General features: G+C 35.1%; 2 protein-coding genes and 1 long non-coding RNA gene across 3 annotated transcripts in view; 1 reads left to right on the top strand and 2 right to left on the bottom strand.

Annotated features, from left to right (window-relative positions):
• Positions 1-5207, bottom strand: part of LOC105680665 — a 6731-nt gene extending 1524 nt beyond the window's left edge. Inside the window, exons 1-2 of the mRNA XM_012384738.3 lie at positions 5129-5207; positions 4-611 (exon numbers count right to left, since the gene is read on the bottom strand). Coding sequence (XP_012240161.1) covers positions 4-573 — 570 coding nt within the window. The 5' untranslated portion in view covers positions 574-611; positions 5129-5207. The remainder of the gene's footprint in view (positions 1-3; positions 612-5128) is intronic.
• A 1130-nt stretch (positions 5208-6337) lies between these two features.
• LOC100745780 (uncharacterized protein CG45076-like) lies at positions 6338-12135 on the top strand. Its single transcript, XM_012384737.3, has 6 exons — positions 6338-6365; positions 6428-6486; positions 6886-7059; positions 8117-8320; positions 8962-9248; positions 11952-12135. Exons 1-6 carry the CDS (start codon positions 6338-6340, stop codon positions 11977-11979), a joined length of 780 nt encoding a protein of 259 aa, XP_012240160.2. The 3' UTR covers positions 11980-12135.
• On the bottom strand, positions 10857-18677 carry LOC117151565. Its single transcript, XR_004461586.1, has 3 exons — positions 17920-18677; positions 17669-17673; positions 10857-11256 (listed from the first exon to the last, which is right to left on the bottom strand). It is a non-coding gene; the product is annotated as an uncharacterized LOC117151565 (long non-coding RNA).
• Positions 18678-19523: the final 846 nt, after the last annotated feature.

Genomic DNA, 19523 nt, shown 5'->3' with positions numbered 1-19523 from the left:
GGCCGCCGATTCCGCGGCAGCTTGCGCTGCGCGGTCAGCCGTCGCCTGTGCCGCGTTTAAGGCCGCTGTAACCACTTGCAACTGCTGCATCGCTTGTTTGGCGGTGGTCCTCGCTGCGTTTGCGGCACGTTCCGCTTGTTGCAGTTGCAGGTTCTCCCCGTCTACCGCTACGTGGGCATCTCTCGATTGTTGCTCCAGCCCTTGGACCACGATCTGTTTGCCAGCGAGTGCCGCAGCCGCGGTAGCCGCTGACTGCGAAGCAGCTTGCGCTAAGGTGTTCTTCGCGACGAACGCGGCTTGTCCGGCCGCGGAATGTTGATTATTTAACTGCGTGTGGGCTTGTTCCGCCGCGCCTTTCGCGATATTAGCTAAAGGACCACCAACGCTGAACCCGGGATGAGGCAGTCCACGGCCATGAGCGAGTGGACCTGCAGCTACTAGGGGGCCAGATAGCGCGGATTCCTGAGTGTATTCGTATTCGTAACCTTGAGCTTGTTGCTCGCGAGTGTGCTTTCTTCCTGCACCACATTCTGCCAAACAAATGCACGCGAATAGCAGCAGGAGTGTCTTCATTCTTGGTTTCAAATTATCTGTTTTCTCGTAGGTTTAATCTGTAAGAAGGCAATTTTATTTCCGTACATAAACATAATACATATTGCTATATGTATAATAATATCAAAGTGTATAATTCCGAAAATGACAAATCGACAGTGATAAAAGATTATGGTGAAAGCGATAAATATTATTCGACAATTTTGCATAATAAAAGATAAATATTTTACTCTATTATTTTTCTCATTTATTCGTTACGTTTATACCACGTACATTGATTTAGATATAAAAGTATGATTAATTGAATACAGCGGTGGGAAATTCTCGTGACAATTCTCCGATCTCTGAATTTGACAACAGCAGAATATTGCGTAGAGACGACGATAGAAAACACGTCGAAGCGTCAACGATACTACAAAATACGAAGTACTATAAAAGTAACTATTCGATCAACGACACTGCCTATACAACTTAAATACTCCTTCGTAGAAAATTATTTACCCTCTCAAATTTTGACACAGAAGTATTTTGTTTTAATCGTTTAAAAAAATGTAGCAAAGTGGTTCGTCGATGATCACTGTGGCAATCAACGTGTTAACGATATTTAGAAAGATTTATGTTTTACATTTACCGTGTCAATTTCGTACTTTTAATTAGTTTCTTTATGCGACATAGCCGGGAGATTTTGTAAAATTAAAAAAGCAATCTACATACCAGAGAACGAAACACGGTAGGAGATATATTTAATCGAAAAATAATTCTTACAATTTCATCGATGTGTAGTTGAAATTATTCGCGGGAATAACAACAAATATAACTAATTTCCCCTTAAAAAATAATGCTACTATGCCACTGAGTTTCGCTGGTTAAACTAGTGCATTTGTCTCGGGTTCAAAGCTGCTACACTTGCGTATGTACCTTTTTTTTGGACACTCCCACTGGAAACCTTTGTGCCTTTCACATTTTAGCGTGTATTAGTCATAGAAGATTGGTAGCACGGCTTTGCCGCGGCGATAGTGCATAATGCAGGGTAACTTTTTTGCTAGATCAATATATTTCCATGGGTCTTATAAATCGAGTTTCACACAAATATTCCGCATCGTAAATATCATATGCTTGATACTTTCATTAATAATTATTCCATTGCTATGCAATAAAGCCAGAATCAGTAAAGAGTAAGAATATAACTATGTACTAAGAGCGAATAAGTTACAATAAGTAGATTATTACAATATATATATAATAATATACAGGGTGGTATAAAGGGGGTGATTCTAGGCGAAAAAAGAAGTCGAAAATATAGTATAATAATAAAATTTTTTTTTTAATTCTTCCATCGAGACAACGATCTACAGTGAGATCCGTTATAACGAGGCGCGATAAAGTGCACGCGTACCGAGCCAAAATTCAAAGTCGATTTTCTCGAAAACAAAGACTCGAACGAAAAATTTTTATTCTACATTTTCGACTTCTTTTTTCGCGTAGAATCACCCCCTTTCCGCTTGTACCACCAGTTACCAACCACCCTGTATAATAATGGTAATAATATAATTATTATAAATTATTCGCTCTTAGTACAACTTGAAATTGAAACATCTCATCGAATAATTGACTTGCATAGTCATTGATAGGAGTAGTAAGAGAAAACAATGATTTAAACGCACTCGATGATGGAAGAGGAGCGTTTGTTGCACTATGCTAGTCATCTATTGGACACAAATCGAATAAAACTGAAAATACGAAGAATAATACAAATAAAATATAGAGCATCCGAATATGAAGATTACAGTAGAAGTGAATACCATCGATGGGAGGAAAATTATTTTCCTGACAAAGTCAAATAACAAATATCTGAATTTCAAATAAAATAACAAATACCACTTAACTTATGTTCCAAATACATCTTTACTTAAGTAACATCATTTAATATAAAATAATAGAGTAAATAAATAGAATACATATTTTAAAAAGTTTGTTTCGATAACGACTAGCCTTTGACGTAGAGGGCGTTATTGAATAAATTTTCATTTAAATAATTATTTAAGCAATCGTTATCTGAGAGTTCAAATAAAAAATAGAAATAAATTATTTCTTATTTGGACAAATTTGTTTCCACAGAAGCAGACATAACAACTTTCTCAGAGAGATTGCTGTAAATTGAAATTTGCAATTTTTAATAGCGTTAACCACGTGTTAATTAACGTTAGCTATGACGAATACGCCAAAATCCAGAAGCGAGTAATTTTGGAAGCAAGCACGAACTGCGCTCTGTTTATCGAAAAGTAATCATATTAGCTCCACGATTTATTTACATATCCGTCCTGTTTTGCGACCAAGTTTTTCAGGACAGAAAAAAAATAAAAAAAAGGCTTAAACCCAAAAACTGCATCATACAACAAAAAACTTAAAATCTGTATTTTCTGGACTCAATAAGCTCCTTTGTAAAAAAAAAGTTGTAAAATTTATTTACACATCTTCGTTAATTCCTAATTCTAACGACTAAAGTATTATTTTAATTTGCTATTTATTATTTAATAGCTTTTATTTTATTTAATTTTATAAGACGTAAGTATACTAATGGTAAAATTTCATTCGACAGTAGAATGTATTTAAAGGACAACTTATCTCCGCTATATTTTAATTATGATCAATGTAAATTCAATCTTTACGATGTATCAATGAAATCCTTTTACGATATTTCGGATTAACGTTAATTTTATTCATGACGTACGTCCCATTTTTTTTTGTGCAACTCTGTTGCAAGTCACGGCGGTTCAAAATTGAATGTCTAGTTCCGTTACGCTCTAAAAAGCACTGCGTGTACGTATGTATGCGCATAAGTGCATAATTAAATCAATGGGAAGCAGACCTTATCTGTATGTGATCGCAAGAACTTTGAATGACGTTCGTTCAAGCTGAAAAAATGTACTATGACTACATTTAGATATTTACAAATACTCAGATTGTACATTTTATGAGATATGAGAAAATACTCAAATTCTACATTCTAGATGCTTGTAAATAGTAAGAAAGCAGCGATATTTATTAAACGCCCGCATCAAATGTAACAAAAAAGAGATAAGATTTATGCGGTTAAAATTATTTTTTAACGAATTAGGAAAAAGATTTTTAACCGTACGTTATCATCGTTGATAAATATGTATTCGACGAGTAAAATTACAAATTTTCAATAGCGATGTGATAAGATGGTATAATAAGTTACTGCGAATAATATCAGGACGAACATTTTGGAAAAGTTTTGTCAATAAATCGAAAGAGAAGATTACTAAACGTTAATGAACGTAATAGCTTTAGAAACAAAAGTTTTTAATACATAGGAAAATATTTATATAACGATAATTAAATAGTTATGTTAATTAAATGGAAATATTTGTATTAGATTTGAAATAGAACCGAAGGTGTACTTAATGTTAAGTTATTATACAACTCATCCGTGGCCGTGAGAATAATTCTACCAAGAATGTTTAAAAATTGCGAAAATATGTCAAGGAATGGATACCGGTGGTACAAGTTTGAAACACAACGCAACAATGATATCAATTAATCGATTCTGCTGCATTTGAAATGAAGCTTAATTATAATTTTCTACGCACAGTATCCCTCACTTTTATCTTCGTCACTTATGCGATGTGTTTATGCAAATTCGTGCTTTCGTCAAAATGACAAAAAAAAAAAAGAAAAAAAAATTAAACCTAAATAGAAATTTGTACGCTGTTGTACCTTTAAGTTTCCCATAAGAGCATACACATCCACAGTCTACTTCTGAGAATCGATATTTGCATCATTTACAAAATTTCTCGAATGAATTTCTGTAAAATCTTGGTATTTTAATACTTTAATATTTACCTTTATTTTACATTTATTCCAACTGTTTAAAAACAGTTAAATCAAGTATTATTTTCACATAAATTCTGGATGCATATACATAGTGAGGTATACAAAATGTAATTTACATTGGACCTAAATCTCAGAAGATATGCGACATAGTTCTGCATATGAATAAACGAAGGTACACCGTGTAAAGCAAATTTTAAAATTGTTTTAAAATTTGTGGTAAAGCTGATTAATACGAGGACAAAGATTACAAATTATTCACAAGATACGTATAAAAATATATAGAATATTTTATGAATTACAGAAAATGAGGACGAGTACAGAATATCTGTACGTCGAATGCATTTTATCTACGAAATTAATTAATTACTAATTTTGAATAACTTTTCGATTTTCTAATTTTTCCCCATTATTTCATCCACCGTAATATCATTTTACAATCACACATCGAATACAAATCTTGTCGAAGACTATTATTCAAAAATATATTAAATTTGCAGGATAATAGCACGCGCAATAGCTACAAGTTAATAATTGAAGGAAATGTTTGAAAAAGGAAGCTTTTCGATCAATTCTAATCCCAAGCTATTTATGTTCGAGTGAAATGCTTGCTGAGGAACAAAATGTTGAAAAAGTGAAATTATTAGAAACTTTCTCTCGTTACCTGGCCAACTACAAACGTAAATAAATGATAAATTGTCAACAAACTTTTAGTACTCACAAAATTCAAGACTGGTCAAACGGTCAAACGTTTACAGAATCCTTGCTGTTGCAGCTCGAAGAAACAACTATAAACTGATACCACTTACTTGGTTATCGTAGCTCTTATAGGCCTGTACCATGAGCTAATGGTAATACGGTAGTTACGGAAGGGGTTCAGGATATCGAGAATAACGGCGCACAATGACTTTTCTTTAAAGAAATAACGTAGCTCAAATTTGTAGTAAACCGCGTTTTCTTTTTATTTTGAAATCAGCTTGTTACAAAATAAGTAACGTATCTATATATCACTGGTACGTTTTAAATCGTTGTGATCTAAATTCCAAATATGTAGCAGATATATAACGTACAACAACTCGAAAAGGAAGAAAGAAATAGCATCGTACATTAATAATTAAGCTGTGGATATTTATGCACTCGCGAGAGATTGACAAGCACAGAGATACACGGAATACGTTTATACAAAAATATAGTGTCTACGACGAAAAGGGTCGTTGATTAGGTTCCATGTGTCTAATTCCGATCATACAAATATGAATTTGCGTGAATATCGGCAGTCTATTTATGATATCGTTATCAAAAATTAGGTGGGCTAACCGTACTCGATATACGCTCGATAATTGTACTTTGTCCAAGTTTTTGGAATATCATCTACCAGTTTTCATGTTACCTTGATTTGAAACAAATTCTTTTGGCACTTTTTTACTTCTTGAATAAGACAGAGTTTAAAAAAAGTATGCGAGGGATGAAAAATTGCTTGAAATTACCAGTCGAAAACCACTATACCAGTATACACAGGTGTAAAAGATATTCGACCTTGGTAACGAACATTTATTTCAATTTGAAATACAATAAATTGTATTTATTGAATTATACAAATTGAATTTACAATGTCCAAAGTGGTTCATTTCAAGTTTCTGCCTACGTAATTTTTACAAAGAAGATAATAACTGTGTTTCTTTTAATAATTAAAAAGTGAAACGAAGAATATCCGATGATATATCGCAGGTACGCTACATCTACTACTGCAACTATTCATCCTTCTTCGATATGCAAATCCGATACTTCGATACAATCGCGTTTCATTCGTTTCTCTCGTCAATGTGCTTTCACACGTCGTACTAATTCGAAATAAATAATTTTATACTCTGATATATGATGATTTGTACGAATTACAATCCGGCATTTGCCTAAATTTTTTCTTTCCAGAATGTACATCTTTTACGTTCTTTACATCGGTGAGTACTGTTACGAGAACGTCTGGCTGCTATTTTCTAACCAAGTAAACGCAATATTTTAGTACTGCTGACGTTCGAATATTTTGACTGTGGAAGGGTGCATAAGATTCCAGTTGCCTTAGTAAGCCTAATGATACTTTTTATTAGTCACTTACTACACTTACACTCGGTTCAGCCATTCCTTTGCGCAGTTGTATTCTAATGAAAATTCATTTAATAACCTTCGGTGAAAACCTTCGCGTCGCATATTCCGATAAATTTATTTCGCGTAATTTTTATTCGCTACATACACCACAGTGTAATTTACGAATAACGTGGAATTCATAAGAAAAATCTCTTTTTACAAGAAATATTACGGTACATAGAAGTAACGTTATGTGTGTAACTTGTGACAAACGAGTAACGCGTGGCACGTTATTACGTTTCCAAATTATTCTGAAAGGTGGATTGACTTTTAACAACACTTGCATATAATTAACGCAACCGCTGGTAATTAATGGCAGTCGCATTTCTCCGATAGAACCAAAGAGAAATTCGTTACGCCGATGACCCAACTTGTTCACGCAATCCGAACAATCCAAACAATTCGAAGAAAACTCCGGAGAAAAGTAGTAACATCGCGCAGAAAGCTGCACAGGAAGCTAAGGCTGCTTCGGAAGCGCAGAATATCGCTGGTCAGCAAGCTGCTCGTCAAGTACTTACTTTTCTTCAAATACGCGTTTACATTTCATTTAGTCGAGCAGACGATTCGTCGTTTAATATCCGAAGCTTCTGAAAAGCTTACAGCGCTCGGATACTCGAACTCTGCCAAAGTCCTCTTTCGTGAACACAAATTTTTGAAGCATACGTGAGAAAAAAATGATCACAAAATGATTCGCTAAAATGATTAAAGAACTTGGTATATCCGTTAAATTAACGAATCACGATACTTAAGCGAGAGAGTATCTTTAACGCCAATCCTGTGTTTCAGACTATTTATGATATGTATGGAACTTCGATGTGCGTTTTTAGATTCATTTTATTTTTATAATCGCGATAGTCGTGTCTTTTATTGGCAGACTGCGGATTTGCAAACAAAATGCGAAGAGAATCGCACGTAACGCGCAAGAACATATGAAACATTCAAATTAAAATGTTCATTGTGATATTCGGTAGATGAAACGAATTCCAATGTAGCTTTGGTTTTTTTAGCTGTATTAATAAAAATGTAAAAATACATAGTATATTCATAAAAGAATTCCGCGGTAAGTGTTCGAAGTGTGCGACAACCAAATATGCGATAATTTGTTTTATTTCAGAGAACAAGCGCGATCCATTTGTCAAGTTTTCATTACCTTTTTCCGTGTTTCTTGAAACAGCATCTCGTTAGACGTAAAAAGAAGATCTATATTGCGCCAAGCCTCGAATCGAATCTCGTCTCTAACGAATCCAATTACGTCAGATTTGTTTCTCACACGTGGGATGCGCATATTCTATGAACGTTCGCATTATTCTCTCTTGCGAAAACATACTGGCCGTGTGAGTGAACTCGCGTTTTCTACGAAATCGCTCAACTATAATTCCCACATAACAACTAAAAATAACATCTGTGAAAGTAATTGTGTTACACGTAGTCTGTAACGTTTCCTAGGCGTGCATTACTGAGGCACCGGCAACCAATGGAAAAATAGCGCGAGTTTGATTCTGTCGTCGTTTCGTTATTTGCTAGAATCGGAATTAGAACATGTATACAAACGTATTGTAATACACAGGTAAAGACACAACTCGCTGAAAAAGCGGTACAGGCTGCAAAAGCAGCGGAGGAAGCGCTCACAGGCAAGAAAGTCGTAGTGGATCAGTTACAAGAAGAAGTGAGAGAAGCGCAATCGGTTGTTCAAGAGGAATCCTCATCCTTGGAACAGGAACAGGCTAATGTTAACGCAGCTTTACAAGCAGCGCGTCAGTCGCAAGATCAGGTGATATACTTGAATTTAATACGCTTGAGAAATATCTTGGTAAATTGGAATCCGAGCATATAGATAGTTTTACTTTCTATATTCTTATTTACAATACCAGAACGATATGAAAAAAGTACGATTAAATCGGAAAAAACCTTAAGCGAAACGGAATAGGTATACACAGGTCGTATAGAACGTAAGTCTATTTACGTTACGTTGAAACGCAGTAAATCATAGAAGGTACATCCACGGAGAAAGATCCTTTCGTATAATTTTAATTCGATTTATTTACGGTAATTTAATCGACTGGATCATTTTCTCGAAAATGCTGTCGAATATTTGAAAAGGATCGTAAAGAGCGCGACGTACGTATGTATTTTATAACGCGAATGCAACGTATCTAGCAACATGTTCTACGTACACGCGTAAACGTATGTATATACGCGTGTACTTACGCCCAGCCTCTCTCTTCTCCGAAGTAACTTAGTTTTCTATCTACGTGCGTACACCACTCGTTGTATCCTTATTGCAAATGGTGCACAGTCTTACGATCCTCCGACTTCTCTATCCGGGATGACTAAGAAATACTTTCAACGTGCCGTAAAAATGAGAACGAGGCAGCCTGATTAAAGAAGCTAGCTTACTTTGATCCAACGCAGTTAAAGACGCTGACGCACGCAGTACAAACGGCTAAGGCGAACGCGGCCAATGCCCAGGCTGCTGCGAATGGAGCTCAAAAAACTTTACGAGACAAGGAAGAATTGGTGGACGCGGCGAAACGACGGGTCGAGGAACTGTCGAATCAGCTGAGAGCCGCTAAACAGGAACTCGCCAACACGAATCGAGCAGCTGCTAAAGCAAATGCCGCCGCTAACGAGGCGAAAGCCAACGCCAGTAGGAACAAAAGGCGACTGGAAAACATTCGCAGGATGAGGATCATGAAAAGGTAACTGAAGGCGTCTTCTTCCTAGGCGCGATACTGATCTCCAGATATTGCGCGATTTACGTTTAATTCTAGCTCGTAATAAGAAATCCTAAACTACTATCGCGTACGTATATACAGAGAAAATATTCGAAAGTACAGCACTTATATAGGGTGTATCATAAGAGTCGCCGGAGGGTCCTTTACGCGAGGAGAGGTAACCCGCACTCTCGCTCCTACTCGCCGCCACTCTCGATGCGATCGTAAAGTAAGCTCGCGTCACGTCACACACATACAAATAACATTATATCGCTATATGGCAGTGACAGTGGCAATCCCGATCGTAATTCGGCAATGGACAGGAGGCACGAAAACGATGAAAAAACTATCTGACCTTCTATCGAAGTTATAGCCAGTTCTGTGTTTCGATGGTCGCAGTTGTTTCATACCTATTCGTAAAAGGTGTTCAAAATGGTCTGTATGCGAGCTTGCGGTAGTCGTGTCAAAGAATTTCACAGACTTTTTGAATATCGAATGCTCGTACGAATCTTTCGCATCGTTTTTGAAGCGGGTTCGCGAAGGGCAACATGCTCTATGATACAATGCTCTGTATATCCGCGTATTTACGGCGTAGTAGATTTTGAAATTTCATTAACACCGTTATGAGAGCCGATTATCGTGATTGTATTAATGCACAAATCTGAATCGATTAGAAATAAATCTGAAAATATATGTAGATGTTACAAGATATTTGGAGCAAGTATACTTAGGGTGGTTGGTAACTGGTGGTACAAGCGGAAAGGGGGTGATGCTACGCGAAAAAAGAAGCCGAAAATATAGAATAAACATTTTTCGTTCGAGGCTTTGTTTTCGAGAAAATCGACTTTGAATTGTGGCTCGGTACGCGTGCACTTTATCGCGTCTCGTTATAACGGATCTCATTGTAGGTCGTTGTCTCGATTGACGTTTTTTTTTATTCTATAAATTTTGATTCTATATTTTCTATTCTACATTTTCGACTTCTTTTTCCACTTGTACCACCAGTTACCAACCACCCTGTATATCTCCCAGAGATCGTCAAAAGAATGAAAACTTGAACTATTCATTGTGCTAATAAGCCTGGATATTCAGTAGGGTCATCTTTAACATTTACTATATGTTTAAGGTGGCCATGCATTCTGTATACTACTTTTCCTGCTAAACGTATGTTTGCGATAAATATCTCGCAATTTTTATATACATTTGCAGCCTGTTTCCAAAGTTTACCAATATAATCACGACAACGACGAGTCTTGTCTCTTATTACAGTGCTCATGAAACTTTAAAACGTTTCATGTAACACGCATAATGTACACGTTTCTGTTTTCTATGGTAAGTGTTCAAATACTTTCGTAAACGAGCGTATATACGTATGCTGTACAGTAATGTCCGGATAAATGGCCGCCAATCGGGAAAGTGCTTAGCCATGTGTCCGGAGAGGTGACTTTCCGAGAACTGACCCACATTATCCGACTCCTGCTCGCTCTGCCTTGCGTGCATCAAGGGTAAGAGTGAAAAGTAGGTAGTCGAGCGAGACAGGATAGGTACAGAGTAGTAGAGTCAGGCAATTTCTTACTCTTAGATATAATACATATTTCTTTCGTTTAGCTAAACATTGTTGGTCGAGTATAGTCGCGGCTTTCGTATCATCTTGATCGTACGAGTTTCGTTATTCCGACCAAACCCATCTCCTAACTGAATAATAAAAACTAAAAAGAATTACATTTTTCTTATTTCGACGATTCGATATCTGGTTGAATTGCATCGATGCGGATGATAGACGCAGAGACACCTCCCGAGCTCCACGAGTTCCAGGAAATTGGCGAAGAACACCCATATGTCCTCTGTTACACGTTCGTCGCTCAGCGTGATTCGGCTAAGTTTCCTGCGGGGCCCAAATCCGACCGCCGGTACGCAGAACGTAAATAGAGAGACAAGCGGGTGTTCATTGTTTATCGCCTTCGATTCATCGTAAAGAAAAGATTATTTAGTTCTGAAATGGAGAAAGCGATAGGCTTTCGCGATAAGCTGTCCAGCTAGAGTATTCCGAGGGATCTCATGGCAGATATCTCGGATCTTTCATTTAGTCGAGAAGCATACTTGTGAGACGTACATCGGTGATTTTTTCATCCTCAAAATGTTCAGTAAACAGCGTGAAAATATATTTGAAAGCGAGGAGAGTAGCGATGACGGAGTCTACGACTATCGTTCGAAGTGCCGAAAATCAGCTCAAATGTGTTTGGAACGTTTTAACAAATACCACGCGATATAGAATAATATATTATCCAGAATATAAATTAATAAAAAGTATGGTATAATGTGTTTTTGATATTTTTATGTTGTATATCCTATATATAATACTATATATACTATATATAATATACTACATATAATATATTTAATTAACTCGAACGAGAAGAGCGTCACCCATACTTTGTGACGGGGCCCCCACGGAAGTATATCCGTCACATAGATATGTGCGACGTGGCGACGAACGTGTTAAAGCATATAAACCAGGAGTATATGTTTGTAAATATAAGAAATTTATAGACTTCTTGTAACGTAATGTAAGAATTAGTCGTAGTATTCTGTTTACGTTATACGTACGTGCGTTCTAACTGCGTTCTTTGTATTCTTTGCATTCTTTCAAAAATCATACAATAACGTTATATTTTTCTTTGTTTGTAGATGCTCGCATGGTTCAAGAGGAAGCTAACGGAATAACAACTTTGAAGAAATTTATAAACATATAAATATTATATCGATTAATTAGATATAAGTGAGTTTATGCTAAACTATAATGTTTAGAGTCAAATAGCGAGCATAGAATTAATATCTTTTAACATCGACATACGTAAAACAATGTATCAACAAAGTAGGGGAAATAATTGACTTATTTTACTACAACTTATTTTTATAAGGCTGTTTTACAAATGAAAGTAATGCTAATTACAATTACGCGAGCCTTCTTTTTTAAATTATTCAAAATTGATGCCGATTTGTGATTCTCAATAGCTTTATCTCTCACAGAACATTTACTTTATATTTACATTAACTACGTTTATTTTACGTTACATTTACATTAAAAATTTATAATGCGAATATCGAAATAAATACGAATGAGTAAAAGTGACGCCGCTCTAGATATTTTTAAAAATTATTTCCATCTTATGATAGTTTATCGTTTACAGACACTTGGCAGCAAAGACGAAGCTCCTGCTCTCACATCTCCGAGTTCATTTTTTTCGAGGATGCTTTCGTACCAAAAGAAAACGTAGTAGGAGAAACGTAGTAAAAATTCTACAAAATCAAACGTGTCCAAGAAATACGATAAAATTGTTTTTAAAATTGGAAACATCGTGAATGCAAAGATTAAATCCTCGAGAGTTTTTCAGATTTTATAAAATGTCCAACGAAAGATCCATCTTCGCTCTTTCTATACTAGGGAGAAGAAAATGCACGAGACTTTGTTCAAAAAGTCAAAGCAATTCAAAGATCGAAGCGAAAATTTTCAGTTCAGTGAAAATTTAACGATTCTCTAATGTTGCTACTGAATATAACATTAAGACAAGCAATTAATTAATTAATATAATATAAGACAAATAATATTTCGCTGGCAGATAATTTGATTCCAAACCAATAAGTTTTACCAAACTTAGCACGCTGACGCAAAGATTGTAAAATATTATACGTTAATAAACTCAGCTATCTGAAAATCATTTGGGTACTTTCTCTCGTTTGACGTACATTTTTATTTGAAAAAATTATATATACAGGGTGGTTGGTAGCTTGTGGTACAAGCGGAGACTAACGGTGATTCACTATCTAACAACGTGTAAAGAAAATACACTAACGTTGGAACACTTTGGTTATTTTGTCTTACGTGCCACGAGCTATCCTACGCGTATTAAGCGAACAACCGAAAATGTAACTTTAAACGTAATAAAGGCGAAACGTTCGCATCGTGAACATTAATTCAGTTCTTTGCTATTAAAGTATCCATAAGCTTTTTATCAGTTGGCAAATTTGAAACAGGCTTACGTTACGTTAGCATCGTTATTACCAACAATACCACGTCCTAATTACCTTGTTATTAATATTAATGCAATTAATATGTTATTTTACATTTATATTAATCGATATAACAGCACTGTGTACTGATTACATTAGTACTGTTATTAATAATAACGCCGATGCAGTGTAAACCGGTATAGTAACATTATCGTTAATCCTTTTAATCCGAGAAATTTCGTCGAACAATTTCCGTAAACGATTCTTTCGTCTATTCATTTTAATCAACGTCTATTAATTCCGATAGAATTTAGAAACCACCACTCGGCGTGCAGCTTCGAGATCAACGCCGAGTTCCTCCATCGCGTTTCATACATAAATAACTAAAACAAATAATTACGCAGCAAAATCACGAACAAACCTGCCCCGGATTCGATCAAACTAGATAGAACGTACATATACTTCGCTCGGACTCGATGCGAACGTACAGGACGTATATACAGGGTGGTTGGTAAATGGTGATACAAGCGGAGAGGGGGTGATTCTACGCGAAAAAGGAAGTCGAAAATATAGAATAAAAATTTTTCGTTCGAGGCTTTGTTTTCGAGAAAATCGACTTTGAATTTTGGCTCGGTACGCGTGCACTTTATCGCGTCTCGTTATAACGGATCTCACTGTAGATCGTTGTCTCGATGGAAAAATTAAAAAAAATATTTTTATTCTATATTTTCGACTTCTTTTTCGCAAAGAATCGCCCCCTTTCCGCTCGTACCACCAGTTACCAACCATCCTATATATTGTAAAAGTATATGTAAAAATGAAATCGATTGTGTAACATTTTTCATTATTTTGAAGATTAATTATTAAAATTTTGAGTTTCGCCGAATATTTCAAGATAAACACGAGTAACCGAAGAATACAAACTTTTCCTATTACTTTTTGATCTTTTACTGTCGGATAACTTTTAGAATACGAATATTATAATTCATTGCCCGAAGCTTCCCCCAAACTGCTTCTACTTTTTGTTGCCTCACAGCGGCCTATTACGTCAATAATCTTTTATCACAAACACTTTTTAGTTCCGATCGCTGACATTTACATTGAAATCGTGATTTACTTATACAAACGTACCGTCACGCATCAGCGAACTAAATCCTTTCTAGCGCAAAGCGCAATGACGTATTTGTATGGTGATTACACTAAACTTTGTAATGAAACGAATGCTTTTTACATGATTTGCAATATCCTAGAAATATACTCTTTGGAAATTAAGATATACCGGGTGTCTCGTTTCAATCGATCCACGTAAATATCTCCTAAATTATACATTATTCGAGAAAGTATTTCATATAAAAATTACCTTGTTTCGAGAAGGACGCATCTTGCGATGGTCACAGACGTTATTTAACGGACGCTATTTCGCTTTAACTGGAAATATAAATCTTTTTATATACCATTCGATGTATTTTTAATTGTCTACGGAAAAGTATCGAGGCAGCCACGTGCGTTTTTCTTGAAAAACCCGAAAACGAAATCTAAAGCGTAACAAAGACAAAATGTTCCGCGAATAATTTCGCATCACGAGCAATTCCGTTGGATTTTCCGTGTCGTATCGATCCGCGATCGACTCTTCCGTTCCGCGTTACGAGGGAATTCTCGTCTCGTCGCACATTATCGTTGTATTTTATATTTTTATCCAACAACATCATCTATATTCGTCATCTGTAAATGTACGCATTCTTCCATCACATGTCATCCCGTGTTCGTGTGCAATAAAAATTCTACATGTTAAAACTTGAAACAAGGTCGTGATCAAATTCTACCCCCACTCGTACAAACCCCCTGTACCCTTGCCAGGCTAGTACCAGCTAACTACAGTTCACTACCCGAACAATTACTCAATTTCAAAATATTTGTTTTCACTACATGTATGTACGTACAAATTTTATAATATTTTTTGTATTGTTTGGTCCACTGTTTTAGATTTAAATTAGAATATAAAATATTATAAGAATACAATTTAATTTTATAATCAATAAAATATTTTAGTAAAAATATTAATATTCAATATGTAAGAGCATGAACTACTTCTACGTTAGATGATGGACTGTTTCATTGAATTTGACAATTACTGTACACCCCGCCACTTAAATTGCCCTAAATCTACACGTGTATAGAAATTAGTCTAACTGGAGGAATATTCTGATCAATTTTTAAATATAATATCAAAGCCTCAAAAAAATTTTCCGTTCTTCATTTTCGTTTTATCTTGAATCGGCTCCCTCTTATCAGAAAAAGCTCAAAAGATCATCGATAATAGTTTTAAGAATATTTAATTGAAAATATATACACTTAACTGATACAGTTAATAATAACGAGGAGAAAGGTCAAATTTAATATTCCATAAAATATTCGTCATGTATCAGGATTTGAAAACGTGTTTGTGTCCATAGCAAGCTGATGTTAAGTCTGTGTAGGTCTAAAATGAGATCGTACATAGGTGAACGAACTTGATGTCTTAGAGAAGGGAAGAGAAATCTAGGAATGAGAAATTAGACTATAGCTTGTCTTCGTCATTTGCGTAAGACATGTTTTTAAATATATAATCAAAATGATTGCACGCGAATAAACTAGAATTATAAATGTGGTCTTGGAATAAAATTTTAGAAATTCCATTAATTGTAAATATTGCAAAGTTGACTGGAGAAAATATAACTGTACTTACTATATTAGTTAATATAGTAAGTATAATATAGTAAGTTAATATAGTAATAGTTACTATATTAGTTCTAGCATATATTTTATTCATTTAACAAAGACATAATTAACGTCTTTTTAAGTGTTTTCTTCTACTTTCACTGTTTCCGCTACACATTTTTTATACCATGTTTATATTACAAAGAATAAAACATAAGTAATAGGTAACAATAAACAAATACACTGATATTCAAAGTGATATTTAAAGTCCATATAAATCCATATAAACCTTATCTTTTTGCATTAAGCTTGCACTAAGATTGCATAATGGTGCAACTGTTGTAACACGTTACAACTATTATAACGTGAAGCTAGAAACACAACATGAGCGTTTAATTGGCGTGTAAATTATGGAAACTTTAGCAATTTCCATTTACGATAGGACTAATTATTTGTATTTCCATAGTTATGCAAGTATTTAATTAGATATCTATTAGATTCTTATGGAAAATTCAATGCAATACACATACAGTGAGTCTGGTTTATCTAGAACCGCAGAAATATTTGAAAGAACCTGAATGATATAGAAAAAGATCAAGGTATTTGACCTTTCCGTGACATTGAAACGTTCGAAGCGATTCCTACGAAAGATTTAAATTAATTAAAATTTTTAAACAGGTATCTCCATTTTTCTATTATATATTCTTCTAGCTGATACTTGGAAATTTTCAAAACGCTACGAACTCGTGTCGAACTTTAAAATTCTTAAACCAAAATTCAGACGTTAATGCTCCGATGAATCAATGAACTGAAGATTCTTGAACTCAAGATCGTTTGAAGGTTATAGTATCATAGATCTGGATTTGAGCTCGTCTGCATATCAGCTACGAAAATCAGTTATGAAAAATAGTGTACACCATCTCTACTTTCGCGAGCCGCTGTATGTATAAACAACAATGAAAACTCGAATAGAAACATCTTTTTACAAGGCTATCTTACTCCTGACAATACTGCGTCTGTTCGTTTACTTCCTAGTTTCACTAGAATGCGGTAATTCTTTCCGAATCTGGTACAATGAACAGTTCTCGTCAGCATCTTTTTATTTAGCGACATGCTCCATACATTTGAATAATTATTACGACTCTTTATCTCAAACGAAATTGCTTTCTTATTTCTATTTAGTAAAATTTACAATAAATTACACTTTAAGATTGCAATCGTTAGTCGGAGAAATTATTTCAAAAGCAAAACTTGCGTATAATTATTAATTTCATTTCTTCTTAACTTAATTCTTTTCTTCGCGTTAATTTCGATCTTTTCTACCATTTGTTGTCATCGGTAAGGATAATGAAAAAATTCATTTTTATAGACATGCTGTTTTTAGAGTATGGGAAAACAGTTTAAAAATTAAACGGATAGTAAACGCGTGATAGGGTATAATAATTCTTGAAAGAACAAAACTGCAGATGCTCGAGTTTCGTAACAGTCTATGTGCTACATTACGTTTTATCTCACGGTTAAGAGATCACGACTCGCATGAGATATGTGTAGTCACGAACTCAGGATAACTATTAATTTTCTAGTATGTCAATGATGCTATCGATAAAGTTGTTCGCTTATTCCTTGGTCTTCCTCTGTTTAACGCCATCTTTTGTTTCCCTGCCTTACTTTATTTGCCGCGCTTTTGTCTTTCTAACCTATTCTCTAGTTTTCTAATTCGTACCTCTCTCTCGTTCCAGACTTCTTTTCGCTTTTCTTTCACTTTCTCCTCGTATTCCCACCCTTTATTTTCCCTTCTTCGTGTCACTTTGTATTTCCTTCTCCTTTTTCTCTTCGCACTTCCCCTTTTCTCCAGAGCTCTCCGTCCGCGCGTTACCTTCGCCCCGAACCCTGTTCGCTTATTATCGATATATATAATATTATTCATCTGATCAAACTAGAAGACTACTGTGGCGGCACTCGACACTAACTAGTACCGGACAACGGCAGCGCAGTTGTTAGCGCCTTAAGTTACGAACGTTCGGGACCCGGGTTGAAATCCCGACGCCCGTAGTTCCGATTTTTCTTCCACGTCTAAATAAGAAAAAAATACAGCAGTACCCCTGCAACGACATCTACACCCGCAGCCAGAACCTATCTCGGCTTTCACACACCAGCAAAATAGGCTTTCGCACCTATCACGACCCTATACACCTCACTACGAAGAAAACGTTCGATCGATCTCCTACTCTGATTATCTATGAATTTATCGCAATTTCCATGAAACGTAAATAACACAATTGCATTTATGCAATTATTACCAACGTTTCTTCGGTGGAATAAACGTATACGTGCTACAGTTGCAACATCGTTAAATCAATTTATCGAACGGTCACGTATGAACAGAACTTATAAGACTCAAGGATAATATACAGAAAAAGGAAAAGAAATTTAAAATAAGAACTTGCAATAAATCAAAGAGCCTGAAGACTCTTTACGCGCTGCGCTACTTGACTATCATAGCTCGTTTGACCATTATATAAAATTACCAATGGTTGGATCAGACTACTTGAATAATTGGTTTCTTACTTTACAGTTACGGATCATTATGAAATCGAATTTGCGTATCAGCTTCCATGAATACCTTTCACGGAAAAGTCGCCACACCGTGGGAAATAGCAAAGTAAGAGGAGAACAGCAATGCAGAGCGATACACATCTTTCTTCGACATTGTGAAGGTATGGATTGTGCACGATGCGAAAGGATGATTCATATTAGTACGCCTCCGCTTGATGCTTTTATCGATAACGAATTAACGATGAAGTTATCGCAACGATAGTTTATGGGACAATTAACTATAACAGATGCTTGCTTCGAGTAAAACTTAATTATATTTCTGTACCTTGGTGCAATAGGTACAAATACCCTATATAAAAAATGACAATTTCGTATTCTATATAAAAATGACTATATTTTGAAAAAGTACCAAAGTCAACGTAAAACAGGCCAATAATTCTTTCTTTTCGTATTAGAAAAGAAATTTGAAACAGCAGGAACTTCTGTGTTAGAAGTTATTCGACCATGAATTTTTTAACACATCTATAACTTTATTAATATTGACGTTGGTACCTTTTGCACCAAGCCACAAATTTTATTAAGTTTGTATTTCGTTAAAATACGGTTAGATGTGCGCGTATAACATTTATATCATTATATAAGTAGTATTTACGTAAATTTGTATTGCTAATTACATATCTACATCTTCTGTTATATATAATATTTCTATATAATATTCTATATAATATTTCTATTGCTAATTACATAGAACATAGAAGAATAATGTGTACGTATAATATGTACTTGTAATGTATCGTCTTGAAAATTAATTAGTATCTTATTTTAAGCTATTATTCTGCTATCATTATAATGTTGTTTACTATTGCATAATAATATCATACCGTTACTATTGTTGAAAATTGCGCTACCATGTTGAGAATTGTGGATCTTTGAAGCCGAAATAATGTTATAGGAACACTAAATTTATACTGAGGATTAATATTAAAATAATGAAAT

This window comes from Bombus impatiens, unplaced genomic scaffold (assembly GCF_000188095.3).
Source record: "Bombus impatiens unplaced genomic scaffold, BIMP_2.2 scf_0296, whole genome shotgun sequence".
NCBI lineage: Eukaryota > Metazoa > Arthropoda > Insecta > Hymenoptera > Apidae > Bombus > Bombus impatiens.
This window is presented reverse-complemented; position numbering and strand designations above follow the sequence as displayed.